The 22,232-nt window shown below is 43.6% G+C and overlaps 1 protein-coding gene across 3 annotated transcripts; it reads right to left on the bottom strand.

Moving 5' to 3' along the window:
- Positions 1-161: 161 nt before the first annotated feature.
- LOC134469943 (molybdenum cofactor biosynthesis protein 1-like) lies at positions 162-22,036 on the bottom strand. 3 transcript variants are annotated; one of them, XM_063223964.1, is made up of 10 exons: positions 21,784-22,036; positions 19,053-19,194; positions 15,258-15,425; positions 14,171-14,335; positions 13,307-13,368; positions 12,616-12,727; positions 11,090-11,202; positions 1,497-1,607; positions 880-1,000; positions 162-239 (listed from the first exon to the last, which is right to left on the bottom strand). In XM_063223964.1, exons 1-10 carry the CDS (start codon positions 21,949-21,951, stop codon positions 184-186), a joined length of 1,218 nt encoding a protein of 405 aa, XP_063080034.1. In that variant the 5' UTR covers positions 21,952-22,036; the 3' UTR covers positions 162-183. The 3 variants fall into 3 exon arrangements, with proteins under 3 accessions (XP_063080034.1, XP_063080036.1, XP_063080035.1); XM_063223965.1 differs by lacking the exon at positions 162-239 and adding an exon at positions 437-506; XM_063223966.1 differs by lacking the exons at positions 12,616-12,727; positions 13,307-13,368.
- Between the last annotated feature and the right edge of the window lie 196 nt (positions 22,037-22,232).

Below are 22,232 nucleotides of genomic sequence, written 5' to 3'. Positions count from 1 at the left end.
AACCCTGTAAAAGTTGCCTGATCCATTAGACTTTCATACAACCTTGACAAACAAATTTATCTTTCTGCTTTTTCTTGTAATAATAAAAATAAACATCCAAATGAATGTTGTTTGTTGTTAATGACAACAAAAAACAAGCCAAACAAGCAAGCATAACAAAAAGGATGTTGGTTACCTAGGAGATCACCCACCAATAAGAATCATGGGCCTGTTCTTCATCTGGGAGATGCTGAACATGCCTGGAGGAGAGGAGGGGGAAAGGAGCTGGAAATAAGGCACTCATTCATTCATTCCGCGTTTTTATACTATACTGAAATTGTTAAATAATACCGCTGTTAATTGAGGAGGAAATTAAGACATATGTACCTGCATGTTGTTTTTTCTTGAGGAGGTAATAAAGTAATTAAGTAATAAAGTAATGTGTACCTACATGTTGCTATAATAAAGTAATGTGTACCTGCATATTGTTTCTTATTGAGGTATTAAAGTAATGAAGTCATGTGTACCTGCATGTTGCTTCTTCTCGAGGTAATAATAGTAATAAAGTAATAAAGACATGTGTACCTGCATGTTGTAATGTGTAATGTGTACCTGCATGTTGCTTCTTCTTGAGGAGGTTATAAAGTAAAAAAGTAATATTTACCTGCATGTTGCTTCTTCTTGAGGTAATAAAGTAATGTGTACCTGCATGTTGCTTCTTCTTGAGGAGGTTATAAAGTAAAAAAGTAATATTTACCTGCATGTTGCTTCTTCTTGAGGTAATAAAGTAATAAAGTAATAAAGTAATGTGTACCTGCATGTTGCTTCTTCTTGAGGTAATGAACTTATATAATAATAATAATAATAATAGTAGTAATAAAGTAATGAAGTAATGTTTACCTGCATGTTGCTTCTTCTTGCGTCCGACAGCAGCAGCTATGACCTGTAGCAGCTCCTCATCTGAAGATCCGGAACGCAGCTGGTCTCTTAGCGACACCTCAGAGTTCCCAAACAAACACACCTGCACAACACACAGCACACACACACACACACACACACACACGCACAAGCATGCACAGACAAACATGTACCCATGCACAAACACACGCGCATTGATCAAATTCACATATAGTTTCTATTTGAAAATCCATTTCCAGACAACATACACACTTTATCGAATAGAATTTATGTTTATAAAGCATCTACATGACACAGACTTGTGGCATGAAAGTCTTCATTGGTTTGTAAGATGTTAGTGTTTTAGTTTTGAACCTGGATATTTTACTTAACTTAAATCTACAAAATTCACTCTTCAAAATGTTGACTCTTATCATTATACACTGGTGAAGTGACCAAAGTGACCTAGCCAGGGCAGGAGACACTGTGGGGTGCAAGACTGAACCCCTAAGCCAATCTTTACCAAGATAACAAGAGTTACAAGTTTTCAATCATAGAGGTCTTCCAATGATGAACCTAGGGTTTTATGTGAATTGTGAATTGGCGTGTGAGGCTAATACCTTAAGGTTTCCATCGGCAGTGATGCGTAGACGGTTGCAGCCGCCACAGAAGTGGTCTGACATGGAAGTGATGAAGCCAATCTGACCCTGGAAACCAGGAACTCTGTAGAGCTGTAACGACAAGGAACGGTCATGTCAACACCCAGTCTTTGGAACAAAATAGAGGTGCATTTCTCGAAACCATAGTTGCTTACGACATTAGCTACTTTGTTGTTTTGCAATGCAATGTCTTACTGGCTGTAGCGGCCAAAGTGGACTTTAAGTTAAATAAATAGAAATTGCCTTAAAATGCATAAATAGATAATAAATAATTTCATTTGAATTTGTAATTTCATAGATAAGTTAATTTCATGATTAAAATGATGAATATTATGTAGGAAAGATAAAAGAATAAGAATTCATGTTTATAAGATAACTTTTTGTTTTGGATTAAAAATGTGTACTGTCGCTTTAAGACTCACGAGCCGGCTTCCATAGCCTCTCGCGCTTTTCATTTCAGATCGCAAGGAACCGTGGAAGCGAACAGTCTTTTTACCTGTTGCCTCTGTTGCTCTTCAACTTCGGACATTTAAACCTTTTATTTTCAGTAGTTGATGTTTTTTGTTAGTTCATGTACGTTTTGTAAATACCTTAAGAAGAACACTAAACTTTGATTATCATTTCAAAACGTTGTGGAGTGGATTTATTTCAATTACATGGACAAAGACAGTGGAAACAGTAACTTTTGGTCGGAGAAGTAACAGCGTAAGAAATAGCACTTTCCTCGCGGTCTCACTAAGACCAAACCTCTACATTAGTAAAAAGACTTGCTTGACTGTGGGCTACACATTTTCGAGAGGTTTGCTGAAAGTGGAAAAGAAGATTCATCGAGAGATTTACCGAGAGACTTCTGGAAGCAGCATGATCACGCGCTGCGTTCGTGGCTGGTGAGTGGACAAGCGGCTCGTGGCTGCAACGTGACTGTCGCAAGTGGAATCGGAAAAAAACCGGACTGACTTTCAAACGCAATCATGGCAAGCGAGGAGGAGAAAACGGTAAGCCCTCCGGGGGAAAAACGTTTGGTTAGACCAACACAAGTGTCATTGGAAAATAATCTGCAAACGAAAATCAGCTCCAGAAGAGCCAAGCTAGGCAAATTGACTGAGAAAAGAAAAGAAATGCTTGCTTTAATGGATGATGATGCAAACGTGGAAATTATAACACAAGAGTTGTTAAACAAATATGAAGAGCTGATAGAAGAATTCAGTAAGATAAATGCTGATGTGAAAGATCTGTACAGTCAGCTTGGATGTTTAGAGAACATGAAGGCAGATCAAAGTGATTGGTTTCAGCCAAGATATGATGAGCACAGTAACTTTGTGCAAGAAGTTAATACATGGATACAGGCTGCAATGCTTCGCATTGAAGAGTCTCAAAAAATGAACAATGAAGTACATCCTGAAGATAGCGCTTCAGCTTCATCCGGAAGGAGTAGAAAAGCCAGGTCTGTCTCCTCTGCTACTGTGATATCAGCAGCTCGTGCTGAACGCCTTAAAGTTGAATTGGAGCAAGCTACTTTGCTAAGCAAGACAGATAAATTGAAACAAAAAAGAGCTCTGGAGGAGCATGAGATGCAACTAAGGGAGCAAGAGCTACAGCTAAAGGAGCAGGAGCTAAAGCTTAAGGAACAGGCTCGACAGCTCAAAGCTGCAAAAGAAGAATTGGAGTTACAAGCAGAGCTTGATGAAAAAGATGCAAAATTAGCCGTGCTAAAGAAATATGAAGAAGGCTCACGTGTGTCACGAGGCTCTAGAGGCTCTAGAGGGGAGTCACTGATGGCTACTCAGAGACAACATGTCAGCTACAATAGGAGCGGTGGGGCTAGTAATGTATCTCAGCACAGCCATAGTGGAATAGCTGCCAATGCAGCGCCTGTTGCACAGCCAGTGCTTCTTGCACGACCAGCGCCTGCTGCACGACCAGTGCCTGTTACACGACAAGTGCATGTCACTCCAAAGGGCAATTCAACAAACTCAGATAACCTAGTTTCCGTCATGCAACGCCAAAACGAAATAACTGAGAGCTTAATTAAGCAACAAAAGCTATCTACATTGCCATCACCAAACATTCCAATGTTTAAAGGAGATCCAATGGAATACCGTCTCTTCATGAGAGCTTTCGAGCATCGCATAGAGAGCAAAACTGATAACAGCAAAGATCGGCTTTACTATTTGGAACAGCACACAAGCGGTCAGCCTAATGACTTAGTGCGCAGTTGTTTTCACATGGACCCAGATCAGGGCTATCCTGAAGCCAAGAAATTATTAAAGGAGCGCTTTGGTGACAAATACAAAATCTCAATGGCATACCTTGACAAGGCTCTAAATTGGCCTACCATAAAGTCAGATGACGCCAAGGCACTTGAAGCATATGCTCTGTTTCTGACCAACTGTAACAATGCAATGTCGGACTTAGAGTACTTGGATGAGATGGAGAATGCCGCGAACATGCGCACAGTCATCTCCAAGCTCCCATACAGGCTGAGGGAGAGATTCAGGAGCGTCGCCATTGACATTCAGAAGAAAGATCGGCGAACAAAGTTTGAAGACGTGGTGTCATTTGTTACAAAACAGGCTGAAATGGCAGCACACCCTGTGTTTGGAGAAATCTCAGGTCAGACCAAGCGACAACCTGAAAAGTCAGCTGTCAAGAAAAACATCACAGCATTAGCCACTGAAGCTAAAGAGCAGAAAGCAGTGAAATATGTTGCTGGTGCTGACAAGCAAGCTAAAGAGAAGAAACCAAACATGAACATGGCTTTCGTGAAACCTTGTACCTTCTGTCAGGGTGATCATACAATGGAACAGTGCAGGAAACTTCAGAAAAAGTTGCACAAGGAAAAACTGGAATTCCTTAAAAGCAAGGGCCTCTGCTTCAGCTGTCTTACAGGAGGACACATGAGCAGTGCCTGTGAAGAAAAGAAGAGCTGTGAGTTGTGTTCAGCTAAGCACCCGACGCTGTTACACATAAAGCAGAAACCTAAAGACTCACCGAAAGAAAACGCTTCACGGGAGGAACAAAAAGAGGAGTCTTCACAGGAAGAACAAACTGTGATCAGTGGATTCGTGGATGCTGGAGAAACTTGCTCTCAGACTGGGGCCGGGGGTACAGGAACCGTCCTCGCCATCGTTCCAGTGAGAGTGAAGGCTAAGAAAGGTGACAAGGTGCTGACTTGCTATGCGTTCCTGGATCCAGGCATCCTGGATCCTTTTGCACTAACAAGCTAGCCAACAACCTTAACTTGCCAGGAACAAATGTAAACATCCTACTTACAACCATGGGAGACCAAAAAGCCGTCTCATGCAAAGTGCTACCAGACCTAGAAGTCAGCAGTCTGGAGGGTGACGACTTTGTCGAACTCACTGGTGTGTTCACACAAAAGGCCATACCTGCTAGTCAGGAGAACATCCCAACCCAGGAAGACGTGGATAGGTGGCCACACTTACGAGGTGTACGAATTCCATCGATCAAGGCGGATATCGATCTTCTGATTGGGACTGACGTCGCAAAGGCTATGGAGTCAGAAGAGGTTATCCGCAGTGTGAACCATGGTCCGTATGCCATTCGTACAGCCTTGGGGTGGACCGTGAACGGGCCGTTGCGTGAGAACATCAGAAGCTGGTCAAAGGATGGACACCCACAGATCCAAATGAATCGGATATCGGTGGCTCGACTTGAAGAATTGTGGACGCAACAATTCAAGTATGATTTTCCAGAGAATGCTCAAGGAGTGCAGCTTGAGATGTCGAAGGAAGATCAACTGTTTATGGACAGAGTTACCACATCCACAAAGCTGGTCAACGGTCACTACTCTATCGGTTTGCCGTTGAAGAACAAAGAGGTGAGAATGCCTAACAACAGAGCAATGACAGAGCAACGAGCGCTCAACATGAGAAAGAAGCTTCAGAAAAGCCAGACATTCCGAGAGGAATACGTCAGCTTCATGAACCAAGTAATCAGCAAGGGATACGCTGTCAAAGTCCCAGACGAAGAACTAAGCAGGAGCGATGGAAAGGTGTGGTTTATTCCGCATCATGCCGTCTACCACCCCAAGAAGCACAAACTTCGAGTGGTATTCGACTGCGGTGCTTCGTACCAGGGAACCACACTCAATGAACAACTACTGCAAGGCCCTGACATGACCAGCAGCCTGGTTGGTGTCTTAACTCGATTTCGTCAGGAGCCAATCGCAGTCATGGCCGATGTGGAGTCCATGTTCCACCAGGTCAAGGTCCCACCTGAAGACGCAGACCTTCTCAGGTTTTTATGGTGGCCTGACGGGGACATATCGAAGGAGCTGCATGAATACCGAATGGAGGTACACTTGTTCGGAGCCACCTCCTCACCCAGCTGCGCGAGCTATGCGCTGAGAAGGTGTGCCGAGGACAACAGGAGTACTTACGATGCAGCAGCTGTGGACACAGTGTTGAACAATTTTTACGTCGACGATTGTCTAAAATCGGTCAACTCAGAACCAGAAGCCATCAAGCTATTCCATGACTTGACGGCCATCTGTCAAACAGGAGGCTTTAGACTCACAAAATGGACGACCAACAGTCGAAACGTGCTGTTAACCATTCCGCTTGAAGACCGAGCGACGGAAGTCAAGGATCTTGATCTCGACCAGGACTCACTCGCCATCAAGAGAGCCTTGGGAGTACAGTGGTGCATCCGGTCAGATCAGTTCAAGTTTCAAGTCAACATCGAGCAGAAGCCTCTCACCAGGAGAGGAATCCTGTCCGTAATGAGCTCAGTCTACGACCCGCTTGGAATGTTGTCTCCAGTCATACTACCTGCCCGAAACATCCTGCAAGAATTGTGTAGACAAAGAACAGGCTGGGATGACACCGTGCCAGAACTCCTCGCACGACAATGGACCATGTGGACTGAAGAACTTCAACAGCTCACTGACTTCGGAGTGACTCGATGCTTCAAGCCACCTGACTTCGGCAAAGCTGTGCAAGCTCAATTGCATCACTTTTGTGACGCATGTGAAACAGGCTACGGTACTGTCACGTACTTAGTCCAGAAGAATAGCAGTAACCAAGTGCACTGTTCATTCGTCTTGGGGAAGGCGAGGGTCGCCCCTCTGAAACCAACTACCATCCCGCGGTTGGAGCTGACGGCGGCTGCCTTAGCTGCGAAGGTGGATGTCATGCTGAAGAAAGAGCTTCAGTTGCCACTGGCGGACTCCAAGTTTTGGACGGACAGTACTACCGTACTCAAGTACTTAGCCAACGAGAACATCAGGTTTAAGACTTTTGTGGCAAACAGGATTGCCATAATCCTGCAAGCATCAAACGTGCACCAATGGAGCTACGTCAACACTCAGTTGAATCCAGCCGATTGCGCCTCAAGGGGTCAAAGGGTGAGCGCCTTCATGAAGAACGAGGTCTGGATTGCTGGTCCCAGCTTCCTTAGCAAACCAGAAGGAGAGTGGCCAGTCAACCCCGAACACCAAGAAGAGCTCACAGCTGAGGATCCTGAGGTGAAGAAAGGCGTACTGGTTAATGCTACCACTGTAGAAAGCACTGATGCTATGCAGCAACTAATTCACTACTTCTCTTCATGGATACGGCTCAAGAAGGCCGTAGCGTGGTTCACGCGACTCAAGCAAATCCTGGTGAACCTGTCTAGGAAGAGAAAAGAGTTGAATGAATTGGACAGCGATGAACAACATTTGAAACAGGAGATGTTGAGCTACAAAAAGAATCTCAAACATACTTACCTGACAGTGGATGACCTACAGAAAGCGGAGATCGCCATCATCTGCCATTGCCAAAGCAATAGCTTCCAAGAAGAGATATCTGCTCTTCAGAGAAAGGACTCTGTCAAGAAGAGTAGTCGAATCCTCAGACTCAATCCACAACTTGAGGAAGGAATCCTTCGCGTTGGAGGGAGACTCAGCCGAGCATCCATGCCAGCCGAAGCCAAGCATCCCATGATCAGCCCTAAGAACCATCATGTGGCGGACTTGATTCTCCAGGATGCACACGAGTGCCTAGGGCACAGTGGACGTAATCATGTCTTGTCTCACGTACGTCAAAGGTACTGGATCATCGGTGCTCCCGCATCAATTCGAAGAATGCTGTCTCGGTGTACTACCTGTCGAAGACACCATGGTGCATCAGGTACACAAGTGATGGCAGACTTACCAAGAAACCGAGTTCTACCAAATGAACCACCCTTCACCAGAACGGGTGTGGATCTGTTCGGGCCATTCATCGTCAAGCGTGGAAGAGTGTCTGTCAAAAGATACGGGGTGATATTCACCTGCCTTGCATGTCGTGCGGTCCACATCGAAATGGCAACATCACTGGAGACCGACTCCTTTATTCAAGCTCTACGTCGCTTCATCGCGAGAAGGGGTCAGGTGAAGGAAATGAGATCCGACAACGGGACCAACTTCGTCGGAGCTGACCATGAGCTGAAAAAGGCAATAAAGGAGTGGAATGCTGCACAGATTGAGAACAGCCTGCTTCAACGTGACATCAAGTGGTTGTTCAATCCACCATCCGGATCCCACCACGGAGGAGTGTGGGAAAGGATGATTCGTTCCATCAGGAAGATCATGAATGCTACATTGAGAGAGCAAAGCTTGGACGAAGAGGGTCTTCAGACATTCTTCTGCGAATGTGAAGCCATCTTGAATAGTAGACCTATCACTACGCCATCCAATGACATTAATGACTTCGAAGCTCTTACCCCACAACACTTACTCTTGCTCAAGACTAACCCCAACTTACCACCGGGCGTCTTCGACGAGCATGATACTTACGCACGCAAGAGATGGAGGCAAGTCCAGTACATGAGCGATCTGTTCTGGAAACGCTGGACCAGAGAATACCTGCCTCAACTCCAGAAAAGACAGAAGTGGAACCATCCAGCGCGCAACTTCAGCCAAGGAGACGTAGTCTTGATCGTCGACGAATCAGCCCCCCGAGGATCATGGCTGATGGGCAGAATCGTGAAGATCGTGGTGGACGAGCATGGAATCGTCCGCAAGGTTCGAGTCAAGACGAAGACGAACGAACTTGAGCGGCCGATCACCAAACTCTGCCTGCTTCAAGAAGCAGAATGAAAAGGACTGTTAAGTATTAACCTTCTTTTTTGTAATTGTTTCTTGGATAGAAAGCAATTAGGGGCCGGGTATGTAGCGGCCAAAGTGGACTTTAAGTTAAATAAATAGAAATTGCTTAAAAATGCATAAATAGATAATAAATAATTTCATTTGAATTTGTAATTTCATAGATAAGTTAATTTCATGATTAAAATGATGAATATTATGTAGGAAAGATAAAAGAATAAGAATTCATGTTTATAAGATAACTTTTTGTTTTGGATTAAAAATGTGTACTGTCGCTTTAAGACTCACGAGCCGGCTTCCATAGCCTCTCGCGCTTTTCATTTCAGATCGCAAGGAACCGTGGAAGCGAACAGTCTTTTTACCTGTTGCCTCTGTTGCTCTTCAACTTCGGACATTTAAACCTTTTATTTTCAGTAGTTGATGTTTTTTGTTAGTTCATGTACGTTTTGTAAATACCTTAAGAAGAACACTAAACTTTGATTATCATTTCAAAACGTTGTGGAGTGGATTTATTTCAATTACATGGACAAAGACAGTGGAAACAGTAACTTTTGGTCGGAGAAGTAACAGCGTAAGAAATAGCACTTTCCTCGCGGTCTCACTAAGACCAAACCTCTACACTGGCAACTCCCCAAGTTGCTAACTGGCTAGCAGCAACTACGCTTTCGAGAAACTCAGCACAGCCAGGCTTGCTTTTCGACAACTGCCAACTGCACATAACTTGTGACTTCTGAGTTCTTCTTGAACTGATGTGATGCTCCCTCGAGGTCTTTGTAGCGAAGGGGAGTAGAGTTGCCCAGCTGGGACTCGAACCCAGACCTTCTGGAGTAGTAAACTGGGTCTCTGACCGCTACACCAAAGAGCCAGGCTCAATGGCATGTTAGTCACACCCACAACGCTAGTGATGGTCACTCCATCACAGTCTTACTATGCAAAATCATTACGTCCCATAATGTCAGACATTTATTTGTCTATTACTGTATATAGTCTTTACATTTCCACAATTCCTTACAAATCTGGAGCATCTGTGATCTAATGGTTTGGGAGATCTTTGAATAAGAGGGTTGAAAAGTTTGAATCCAGCCTTACTACTAGGATGAATGTGTCTCCCTACATCTTCATGCATGGCTGAAGAGCCCTTGAGTGAGTCACCGAACCCCAAACTGCTACATGGATAGTCATGTGATAACTGTACGTTGCTTTGGATAAATGTGTTATGGGTAAATGTGTGCGTGTGCGTGAGCGTGTGCGTGCATGTGTGTGTGCGTGTGCTTCAAGACAGCGCAATTCAGACTGGGCCCTCTTGCATACGTGTGTGTGTGTGCGTGTGTGTGTATGTGTGTATGTGTGTGTGTGTCTTTCGAAGTAGCAAAGAGCACTGCGATTGCATCGTGTGTGTGTGTCGGTGCATGTGTGTGTGGGCTTACAAACAGCTGTTTTGTTTTGTTTGTGCATGCGAATGTGAGAGTGTGTGTAGGTTTGTATGAGTGTACATGCATGTGTGTGTGTGTGTGCGTGTGTGTGTGTGTGTGTGTGTGTGTGTGTGTGTGTGTGTGTGTGTGCGTGTGTGTTGTGTGGTGTATGTGTTGTGTCATTTTGTTCATCATGACAAAGGAAGTTGCTGTACGCAAGAGAGAAGGTCACTGGAGCATCTTCAGATGTAGAAGGCAGTTCAGTGTCAGCTTTATTGGGGTAAATGCTAAGACTAACATTTCAACGTTGTCACGTCTTCCTCAGAGTCAATATTGAATAATAGTAATGTTGAAACATTAGTATTATTACAATATTGACTGAGGAAGACGAGACAATGTCGAAACTTGCCCCCAATAAAGCTAAAAAAACGCCCTCTACATCTGGAGATGCTCCGGTGACCTTGAGTGTGTTACAATATGCGACCGTGCCTCCTCCACTTGTGCTTGTGCTTGTGGCCTCGCCCTGCCTCCTGGCCCCTCCTCCGTGGAGAAAACGATAAAGTTTCCCATCTGTCAGCCTAGTCACAACTTTTGAGGGACTGTTTTTCATTCACCATCCCAATTGCAAATGAGAAAAAGACTTTACAACTGAGCTTTTGCAAGATATTGAAATATAATGCTGTTGTCAGTGATGTCATCATGACATATTACTTCCTGGTACGAGGAAACAAGCACAAGTGGAGGAGGCAAGATCGCATATTGGAACGCACTCCTTCTTTCTTACATGCACTTAGTCCTCTCCCATGATGCACCAGATTGTGAAGCGCAGGAGTGCTGGAGGATTTCTTTCTCTTCGTAAGTAAGCCGCACTCCCGGATCAGTTTCTTGCAGTTTTAATACTGGGTTAGCATGGCAGATAGGCAGACGTTTCGTCCTAAGCCTTCTTCAGAGTTTCAGAACTTTGCTGTTTGTTCGATCCCAAAGACCTTATAAGAAACTTTTCGGAGTTGAGCGCACTTTCTCTACTGAAAGTTTCTCCTCGTAAGTGTCTGTACCTTTGCGGTGTCAGCCTCGGCCCCAGGTACGAGCTCCAGGTCTGGCCACTGCTGCCGGATGTGGTCCAGCATCTCCTGGTAGCTCACCATCTTCTTGAAGTTCCACCGGTTGCCTAGGAAACATATAGGAATGGAGGCAATGAGTGTGTTACAATATGCGGCCTTGCCTCCTCCAGTTGTGCTTGTCTCCTCGTACCAGGAAGTAATATGTCATGATGACATCACTGACCACAGCATTATATTTCAATATCTTGCAAAGCTCAATTGTAAAGCCTTCTTCTCATTTGCAATTGGGATGGTGAATGAAAAACAGTCTCTCAAAAGTTGTTGTGGTTAGGCTGACAGCTGGGAAATGCTTTCTCCACGGAGGAGGGGCCAGGAGGCAAGGCCACAAGCACAAGTGGAGCAGGCAAGGTCGCATATTGGAATTCACTCATGATGAGACACTGCATTTCCTCAATGACAGTGTAACTGTTACTGTCCATAGACATCAACACTAAAGAATGTATTTGACTTTGTATTACCACTATTGTGGACAGTAACCGTTTCACTGTCAGAGATGTATAAAGTACAAGTACTGTTACAACAACACTAGTAATATGATATTACGTAGTTGTTGCAACCATGTAATCCCAAACTACTAGTCAGGATGCCAAGGTACTCTTATTAGATAATTTTGTAGAGGATAGTTCATGTTTGAACACTTAAATAATTAAAAATACTGAGTATTTTTAATTATTTAAGTTCAAACATGAACTAGCCTCTACAATAAAGCGGTTTTATCTAAGAAGAGTGCCTTGGCATCCTGCCTTTACTACTTGAACGCTGCAGCCCTCCAGCCCTCTCCCTTTTTACCAAACTACTAGAGTTGTAATTACATCCTCAACAGTAGTTCTACTTTATACATCTCTGTTCAACGCAGTACTTTGATTGGATTTGATTTGATTTGACAAGTCTAGCAACAACAAGAACGAAAGAATTTGGTTAAGTTCGGACACAAAAAACATTTTTTAGCGTTTTTAAATTATGCCCGAGTGACTGACAGAAAGGTCAGGCTTGGTGGGCCTTTTAAACTTTCAAACTCTCACCCCATTTGTTAAAGATGGCACAACTGAGCTTAAAAATAGTAACTTCCGTATGCCTTGACCCATGACAGCATTTCCCTTTTCCCTTGTGTCATGTGTAATTAGTCATGCCATGGCCTTCAGCCCCACCCAGCACTGCAAACTAACTAAAATTGGAGACATGTTGGTAAAACATTCTAGCCTAATGTGTCTTAACCAGACCACATTAATTACTTTGTAATTCATTTTTGGTCTGGATCCTCGCTGCCCTGGAGCGCTTAGCTGGGAGGAGCGAGCTCAGCTCTGGTTTGAAACCTGCTCTGACCAATCGCTGACAGTTGATGTTCAATAACAAAGTCATTCAAAATGAAGCGTCTGGCCTGTCAGGCAACCATTGGTGCACTGCAACTTCCTAACAATGGAGAAATGTCCGTAAAACACATGTCCTACCACAAAACGTACCATCAAAAGGCATATATTCAATAAAGCGCACTTCCAGGGGCATCTCTTCTGTCAGAGCCACAAAGTTCTGAATCTCATCTTCGTTAAGGCCCCGCATCACCACACAGTTCACCTGCAACGAGAAGTCGAGGACATGGTGACGAGATTTATATTTCAATGTAATGTCTGTGTAAATTTCAATGTAAATTTCTTTTTTTTTCAAAAAAAAATATTTTTGGGGGGCTTTTATGCCTTTACTGACAGGAAAGTATGAGATGCTGACAGGAAGTGAGTGGGAGGGAGAGATGGGGGAGGATTGGGACTTGGTAATTACTGGTAATTACTTGGTAACTGGTACTGGTAACTGGTACTGGTAATTACTCTGCCCGGACTCGAAACGGGGTCCCCATGGGCATGAAAAAGTCCAAATGCGGGGGGCTTAGCGCGCTGCGCCACAGCGCCCCCCAAATTTCTATGTAAATTTCAACAGAACCTCTAATATTCCACTCCAGTTGTATATGAAAGGCAGAGGCTTTAAATAGAACACAAAATCATCCATCTGACCTCCTCCAAGGGAAGTTTTCTTGTGCCATAGCAGGAATTATAACTATAGGATGTCAGACTAAGATTATGACAACCTTTACCTTTTACCAAAATAAATAATACCGGTAAATAAAAAATAAATAATCAGGAAGAACATGTGCACATTTACCTTGACTGGGTGGAACCCCATCTCAACTGCTTTTCTGATACCTTCCATGACTTTGTGGAACCCTGCACAACGCACGCACGCATGCACGCGCACACACAATAATGAAAACACATGACAGACAGCCGGATACCCATATAGAATATGTGATATACAAAGAAAGTTTAAAAAAAACATCTGTTATGTCCCCTACGGCAAAAAGTGCCAGTGACATAAGGCTGTGACACTATCCATATTACCAACAGGTACTCTACATGAACTTGACATTATGAATCACATTATATAATGTGTTATGTGTTGCTACTTTGTACTACAGCTGAGGGAATTAGCTGACGCAACTACATGCCAGAAAAACAACTACAAAATGCTGCAACTGTGCTAGAAAGCAACTAAACAGGTTAATGGGTAGGATTATATAACACCCAGAGGGCCTTTCTAACCGGGCGAACACACCGGTGGCGACAAGATAAAGCGACAGAGAATCGCTGGAGTGTACAGCAAGAGTGATATGAGCGATACAGGCGACATAAGCGACAGAGTATATCCGCGAACCGTGACAACAACGTGGGCGTCAGCAGGTTCATCCGGGTAACAGAGTCACGTGCAGGAAAAGTTCGGAGCCCGGTATGAACACGGGCGGTTCGCAGGTAAGCACTTTAGTGCCGAACGTAACGAGTGCGGGCACCGACACCGGCTCCGTTCTGGTCGGCCTGAATCCCCTGTTGGAGGGCACAGCCTGGCTAGTGTTTGTCTATTGTGTTTTGTCTATTGTACGTCTTGGCAATAGAACCAGATGCACTGAAAATGGCACACAATGATTTTCCAAAAAAACAATTAAATATCCTATCTATCTATCAATCTTCTTACCTTTCCGTCTGACGATGAACTCGAACTTGGCGGGCACCAGTGAGTCCAGGCTGATGTTGAGCAGGTCCACGCCGGACTTCTGGAGGCCCGGGAGCATGCGGGTCAAGTTGAGGCCGTTAGTGGTCACCGCCATGGTCTTCAGGCCCTCAAACTCACGCATCTTACCTGGAAACATTACATTAGTATTACATTACCATTAAATTACATTACACTTAGATGATGCTTTTCTTTTCTAAAGCGACTTATACTTATTTAGGTTCAGGGTATTTGTTACAGGCCCTGGAGCAATGTGGGGTTAGGTGCCATGGATGAAGGTGCTGGTATGGGATTTGAACCTGTAACCCTCTGCAACCCTCAGCACTCTAACCATTGAGCTCACGAACCAAGAGTTACATTGTGCCTGGATTACTCTACCCCACAAAGGCAAAGTGCAGTAATTCAGTTTGCAGAAACACAGGACGAGTTGTAATTATCCTTTATGTGCCAGCGTGTACTAAGAATGCCATCAGGAGAGGGGTTATCAAGTGGCCACACCCTTCACTAGCGTTTCGTCGATTTAAGCCCACGACGCTTCCGGTAGGCTCTTCATAACCCCTCCCTTATCTTGTGACACAGCCTTCTGATCCAAATTGTGATGTGTTCTACAAACATTGCTAGTAACTGCAATATCTAATCTACTACCAATATTTTGAAGGCATTTTTGTCCGTTTTTATGCTGCCATAGTAACTGCACTTTGCCTTTGTACTAGTTTGTGAAAGGTCTAGAGACCTGCCTACTGTAAATCCCGTAGGGCGTGTGTGGTTTAGGATGGATGACGGCTGTTTATTATTACGTTATGAATATATATCATTTCATTTGGCATACATACATAGCACATGGCTTTGGAGACCATGACCACGAACCCTAACTGAGGGATAGATTCCATGCCGTCAGGTCTAATGACCGCCCCTTCTTCTTACCTATAATGTCCAGTACACCCCCCCCCCCCTTCTTCTTACCTATGATGTCCAGTACGTCAGGTCTAATAACCCCCCCGCCCCCCCCGGCTTCTTACCTATAATGTCCAGTACACCCCCCCCTTCATACCAATGATGTCCAGTACGTCAGGTCTGATGAGGGGCTCCCCCCCTGTGAGGCGGATCTTGGTGACCCCCTCCTGGACGAAGAGGCGGGCCAGTGTGAGGATCTCCTCGGAGCTCAGGAGTTCGGCGCGGGGGGTCAGCTTCACCCCCTCCTCGGGCATGCAGTACTGGCCTGCAGAGTAAATGATGGCAGATTAAAGGGACACTGTGTGAGATTTTTAGTTGTTTATTTCCAGAATTCATCCTGCCCATTCACTAATGTTACCTTTTTAATGAATACTTACCACCAGCATAAAAATCTAAGTATTCATTATGACTGGAAAAATTGCACTTTTCATACATGAAAAGGGGGATCTTCTCCATTGTCCGCCATTTTGAATTTCCAAAAATAGCCATTTTTAGCTGCAAAAATGACTACTTGGATCATACTAGGAAATGTTTGCTTAGTAATTAGTAAATTTTCATGAAAATATCAAATTTGGCAATAGGCATCCCAGTTTCAATGAGCAGCATAATTGCAGTACCTTTTTTGGCCATTTCCTGCACAGTGTACCTTTAAGATTAAATTGGCATGCAGTACTGGCCTGCAGAGTAAATGATGTCAGATTAAGATTAAATTGGCATACAGTACTGGCCTGCACAAATTATGTCAGAGTACAATTCAATTCTTTAACGGTAGGCCGCTGGAGATAGCAGCAGGAAGAATGTGTGTGCTCTCCAAAGCTTTCATACATTGCTGAGGTGTATTTGTGCAGGTGTAATGTAGTGTAATGTAATGTAGTGTAATGTAATGTAGTGTAATGTGAGGGATCGTCAAGAGAGAGGGGGTGGAGCTGTAGGGGTGTTCAAGGCAAAGTCACAAGTTCATGGAAAAGACCAAAATAAACATTTCTCTCGCACACTTATGGTGTAAATACCATACAGCTAAGCTGAAGAAGCTGCAAGTGGCATACAATGATGCGTTTAGGATTCTCCTTCAGTTCCCAAGATGGACGAGCGCAAGCACTTTATTTGTCAATTGTAGTGTCCCCACTTTTCATGCACTGCTGAGAAATTTTATGCATAGATTTATGGGTAGACTTGCTGGATCAAGCAATGGTATAATATCTACTCTTTATGATACCAGGCAGAGTGATACAAGGTACTTCTCTGAATTGTGGCAGCACTGGTATAGATGTTTATATGTTTTCAAATGAACTGGTGCTTTGTGATGTACCTGTCTGTTTTTGTATGTGTTTTTTATGTCTTTTTATGTATCTTATATGGAACTTTTTGAGTCTCTAATAAAGTTTTCAATTCAATTCAATTCCATTCTCTCATAACGTGAAACTTTCTTGACCCTCTGAATCTATTGAAGTCAAATCAGCCAATAAAGAACATGGTAGGTAGAGTAATCAAAGAATAATCAAAGTAATCAGTAGAGTAAGAGTAAGGGTCAAAAACAAAATATTGCCTCAGTGTCAACATGCTTAGTTGTGGACAAATATAATATCAGCAGGATCGATGTACACAACCATTCCAACCAGGGCTTTGAACCGGTTCAAGGAACGAAAACGAAAACCGGGAACTTTTTGTATTTTACAGGGAACAGAAACGAAACCGGAAACGTTATTATTTTTTATGTTCTGGAACGGGAACACTTATTTAAAAATAATGGTAACCGGTTAATACCAGTTAATACCGTTCCTCAAACTAAAAAAAAAAAGTAATTATTTTCCTGCGCACGTTACCATGACGGCTGAGGTTCACGTCCTGTGTGACATCAGACATTCTCTGACTGAATGGAGAGAGAGCTGTGGATTACAAAGTCTCCACTCCACATCTTAAATTAGAGAAACCACTGTCATACAAAAGGGCAGAGTTTCCATTGCACCATTGTAAGACATTGCAGAGAAGCGCGTGTAAAACGCACCGAGAATGTTCGACGTTATTGGGCTTGGGCATCCATGGCCGCTTCAAATAAGCACAAACTCACAATGTCTATCATCGCGCTCCCTTTGACCCAAGTCAGCGTGGAGCGCGCATTTTCATCATTGAGGTTTATTCTCTGCTTCTCCGCTTAGGTCGTCCCTGAATGACAAAATTCTGGAGGATATTCTTTTCATCCGCTTGAATAAACAGTTTGGAATGTAGGCTGACTCATTTGCACTTCCGTCTTTCTTGGTTAATTAACGTCAGTTAGGCCTATGGGAGTTATCAGCTGACAGGAACGAAATTAACCGTTCCGGGAACAATATTTTTTTGTTCTAACCGGTTCGGGAACGTCAATTTATTGGTGGAACTCATAACCGGAAACGTTATAATTCCGTTTCTGTTCGGAACGGAACGTTTGGGAAAAAATAACGGTTCAAAGCCCTGATTCCAACATTTAATCATCCAAGTTGCTGTGTTTGGTTTGGTCTTTTTGTGTATCTTATATGCTGGCCCCCTTTTTGAACTGCAGAGGGTGCTATTGAGTCTAAAATGGTGATGTCAGTCCTATCTCAGGGGTATTCCAAGAACATGGTAAAGTACCAGTCAATTTCAATATGCTGTTGTATTGCTCACGCTACCCTTGACTTGTCAGTACCCGGTGATGCCACATTTTTCGGCTAAGCCCTTTCCGAGATATGAGCTATTCTAATGGGGGCAGCGTTTATTTACATTTTAAGAAAAGGAAAAACATTGACCTACTCCAAATATTTTCCCAAAAGGTACCGCTGTTTGCTAGTTGTTTGCTGGTGTTGTATAACCTTTCGGATATTTTTGGGAATAAATAAAACAGTTTTTTTTTTAAATGTAAACAAAGCGCTGCCCCCATTACAATGACCAAGATCTCGGAAAAGGCTGAAGAAGAAAAAAAAAAAACCTCAGGTACTGACAAGTCCAGGGTAGTGTGAGCATTACAACTGCATGTTGAAATTGACTGAACTGGTCCTTTAATGATGAAGCTGGCTAAGTTAACCTTCAGGAAGTGGTAAACCTGTTAAAAGATATCACAGAGGTGCTCTTTGGTTAATAAAAAAAAGGACTCCAGGCTCTTCTACTCAATGATTTACCTCTACCTCAAAGTTAACTTAACCAGGTTTACAACTGAGCCAGGATCTTGGAATATGTATACAGTGCCCCCAGGTTCCTCAGTGGTAGAAGATGCCAACATGCATAGGACAAAAGTCAAGAATGAATGTCCGCAACATTGTTAATGCTCTCAGTTTTTGTTAGCGCGACTTTTCGGACCTCAGTCCTTCTTCAAATGCAACTTGAAGAAGGATTGAGGTCCAAAACATCGTGCCAATAAAAACTGGGAGCATTAACAGCGTTGCGGACATTTGTCCTTCACTTCAGTTATTTTATTTTGTCCAGCACCTGTGCCACTGTGGTTAGGGCTGGACGATATGGAAAAAAAACTATATCACGATATGGATTACTTTATATCACGATAACGATATATATCCCGATATAGCACAATTACATACGCTTTCCGTTATTCTCTTTAATTGCTCTTTATTTTTTCATGTCGCAAAACAACCTTTCTTTAAAATTGAGCTTTTTTGTTGTTATTTTTACGGTTACACAAACTTATAGTGTGTATTGTGACAACCTGAAATGTCATTAAATGATATTCAATTGTATACAACTGATAAAATTACTATCACGATATAAACGATATAGGAGAAAGGGCACGATATACACTTTTATATCACGATAACGATATATATGGTCATATTGCCCGATATACACTTTTATATCACGATAACGATATATATCGTCATATTGCCCAGCCCTACTCTGCGTTCTTGAACATGCAAAGCTCACTCACAGCGGAAGTTGCACTTCTCAGTCAGTGAGATGCGCAGGTAACTGTGTCTGCGGCCAAAGGAGTCGGTCAGGAAGGCGGAGAATGGCAGATCGTCCTTCAGCAGCACGCGCCGCCGCACATCTCTGGAGACCGGAGAGGAGGCCTACACAGGGACAAGGGACAGCAGAGACAACAGAGACAACAGTTTGTTGGGCCTACATATGGACAGCAGAGACAACAGTTTGTTGGGCCTACATATGGACAACGAGACAACAGTTTATTAGGCCTACATATGGACAAGGGACAACGAGACAACAGTTTGTTGGGCCTACATATGGACAGCAGAGACAACAGTTTGTTTGGCCTACATGTGGACAGCAGAGACAAAAGTTTATTAGGACTACATGAGGACAAGAGGCAGCAGAGACAACAGTTTATTAGGCCTACATATGGACAACGAGACAACAGTTTGTTGGGCCTACATATGGACAGCAGAGACAACAGTTTGTTGGGCTACATATGGACAACGAGACAGCAGTTTATTAGGCCTACATATGGACAACGAGACAGCAGTTTATTAGGCCTACATGTGGACAACGAGACAACAGTTTGTTGGGCCTACATGTGGACAACGAGACAACAGTTTATTAGGCCTACATATGGACAACGAGACAACAGTTTATTAGGCCTACATATGGACAAGGGACAACGAGACAACAGTTTATTAGGCCTACATATGGACAACGAGACAGCAGTTTATTAGGCCTACATATGGACAACGAGACAGCAGTTTATTAGGCCTACATATGGACAAGGGACAACGAGACAACAGTTTATTAGGCCTACATATGGACAACGAGACAACAGTTTGTTTGGCCTACATATGGACAGCAGACACAGCAGTTTATTAGGCCTACATGTGGACAAGGGCCATTAGACAGTAGAGACAACAAGCGCAATCAGAGGTGGTGTCCTGGGGGGTATTGTAAACACATGTTTGTTTGTTTGTTTTTTTGGGTGGGGGAGGGGTGGGGGTTATTTAGACAGGACAATGAACAGTGGAACAGGAAATGAGTGGGAGAGAGATGGGGGAGGATCGGGGGGAAATGACCCGGGTCGGGAATCGAACCCGCCTGTGTAACAGTTCAGTGCCCAGCCGACTAAGCCACGGCTGGGCCAAGAACATGATTTTTAAGTGATACGTCTGTTGATCATGTCTATCTGTCTATCAAATTAAGTGATAAACTTGCAAAAAGACAGCCCACAGGTGTCATTTACCGCAGTTAAGAAAATGAGGACTCAAGGTTCTTGATTTCCCACTACTACAGGGTTAACTTAGACCTCTGCTCCTTTACTACTGAGCCAAGTTATTGAAAAATACCTCCCTTGCCCTCGAGTGACGTTGAGGCTTATGTGACATCAATTTCTAATGGAACTGCAATAGAATGTTCCTATTTGCCTATAAGCCTAAGACAAATTTGGGAACAATTGAGCCACTGATGATGGAGTTATTGACAAATAACAGACAGACACACACACAGACAGACAGACAAAGACACAGGCAGACAGTGACACAGGTTGGTAGACACATTGACGCAATACCTGGCCAAACTCCCTCCAGAGGCCTAAGTAATAACTATGAAATAACTATGAAACACTGGCTAGAAAGAAAGGTGCGTGTCTTGATATGTATAAGGCATGTATAACACTCAGGAAACCTATGAAGGCTACACTACACTTTGTTTAGTCAGCTTTTAATGGCCAACCAATGAGTGCATGTAGATTGGAATTTCATGGTGCATAAATACCTAATTAACTGTAAACCAAGTCATGACATTGACCATGACATAAATAAACGACAAAAACATTATATATAATAATCCAACCCAAATTTTACTGGATAACATATTTCCTTTTAAGTTCATGCAATAATTTAAAAATAAATCTAAACATTGCGTCATTGTCATGCCATGTGAGGCTTGAATGACATCAGTATGCAAAAGGGGAAAGATACATTCATTACGCAGCGATTTGTTTATTTTCAGTTCCTCCTGAAAGGCTTTGTTGTGTGGTGCCTGAGGGCTGCTCTACTACATACAGTACTCCAGGGTCCCAAGTTCCTGTTTACAAAGGCCCCCAAAATACCTAGAAACGGCCCTGGCGGTTAACCATTTATAGCAGGTTATCAGGACATGAGAGAGGAAAGTGTGACCCCTTGTTCAACTCAGGTGACTCACGTCTCAGCAGGTGTGACTTCAGATAAGTGGCCTGAAATTAGGCCTACACAATAAAATAATGTCAGTTGCGGATGTAAATGGCAAGACAAGAGTCAAAACATGTAGGTCATGTTCTAGTAATAGGACAGTAGTGCGTTCATACACTTAGCTAAATTGCCCTACAGATTGTGGATGTTTACTTGTTGAACTTCTGGGACATGTGTTGGTTTGAACCGAAAACGCATCGTCTGGCAAGAGCGATGGATAGGCTACTTATCAGGTTGACAAAGACCAGCTATAGCTTCTTCAAGGCCCTGTCCAGCCACTATGAACACAAAGTTATACTAATAACGAGTCTAAACTCTGCAGCAGGAGATTGGCCAATCATTCCAGACGCACGACTGAGTGAACCTGATAGCCTCCAATATGTCATGTGGCTTTGCAAGCAGGCTGACAAGAAAGGGTTAAACAAATCGATCATAAACACCTACTTTGTAAGTCCGTGTGCACTTGTTATACAGTGTGGCAACACTCACCTGCACAGAATTAGCGTCACTTCTGTGCGTAACGGCCCTGGAGTACGCAGGGTCACTAGGTGCCAGGAGTTCAGTTTTGTTTTCTTCTGGCGTAGCACTTGAAAACCACCGCTGAACAAAGCTTATACTGCGAGTTCGCAGTGTCGTGGTCCTATTCAAGAAACTCATCGTCTCCGTGTGCTTACAAAGGCGCAAATATACACATGACAAATCAAAATATTAGTTCTACAACGGCACCAACTTCATGCTGCGTTCTCTCCTCAGTTGTCGCAAGGGCCTTCGTCAGAGGGGGAGTAGCCCCATGTCAAATCGCACGGCATGCTGGAATATGTTGTTTACTATCTATGATTTGCAGTGGAGAATTTCACCCATTGGTGGAGAGGCGTCAGTCGCTTGGCATCGATTGGCAGCAAGCAAGCAGGGCTTTGATAGAGTGCGCTGCCATTGGC

The sequence above is a fragment of the Engraulis encrasicolus genome, chromosome 19 (genome assembly GCF_034702125.1).
Source record: "Engraulis encrasicolus isolate BLACKSEA-1 chromosome 19, IST_EnEncr_1.0, whole genome shotgun sequence".
In the NCBI taxonomy this organism is placed as follows: domain Eukaryota; kingdom Metazoa; phylum Chordata; class Actinopteri; order Clupeiformes; family Engraulidae; genus Engraulis; species Engraulis encrasicolus.
Note: the sequence above shows the minus strand (reverse complement) of the source record. Positions and strands in the feature narration are given on the sequence as shown.

Excerpts from the sequence above, each read along its gene's own strand:
- LOC134469943 (XM_063223964.1), bottom strand. The coding sequence starts at position 21,951 with ATGAGTTTCTTGAATAGGACCACGACACTGCGAACTCGCAGTATAAGC. Across the intron at positions 15,426-19,052 it reads TGAGAAGTGCAACTTCCGCT|GCCAGTACTGCATGCCCGAG; the intron begins GTGAGTGAGCTT and ends TTTACTCTGCAG. Across the intron at positions 12,728-13,306 it reads TGGGGTTCCACCCAGTCAAG|GTGAACTGTGTGGTGATGCG; the intron begins GTAAATGTGCAC and ends TTCTCGTTGCAG.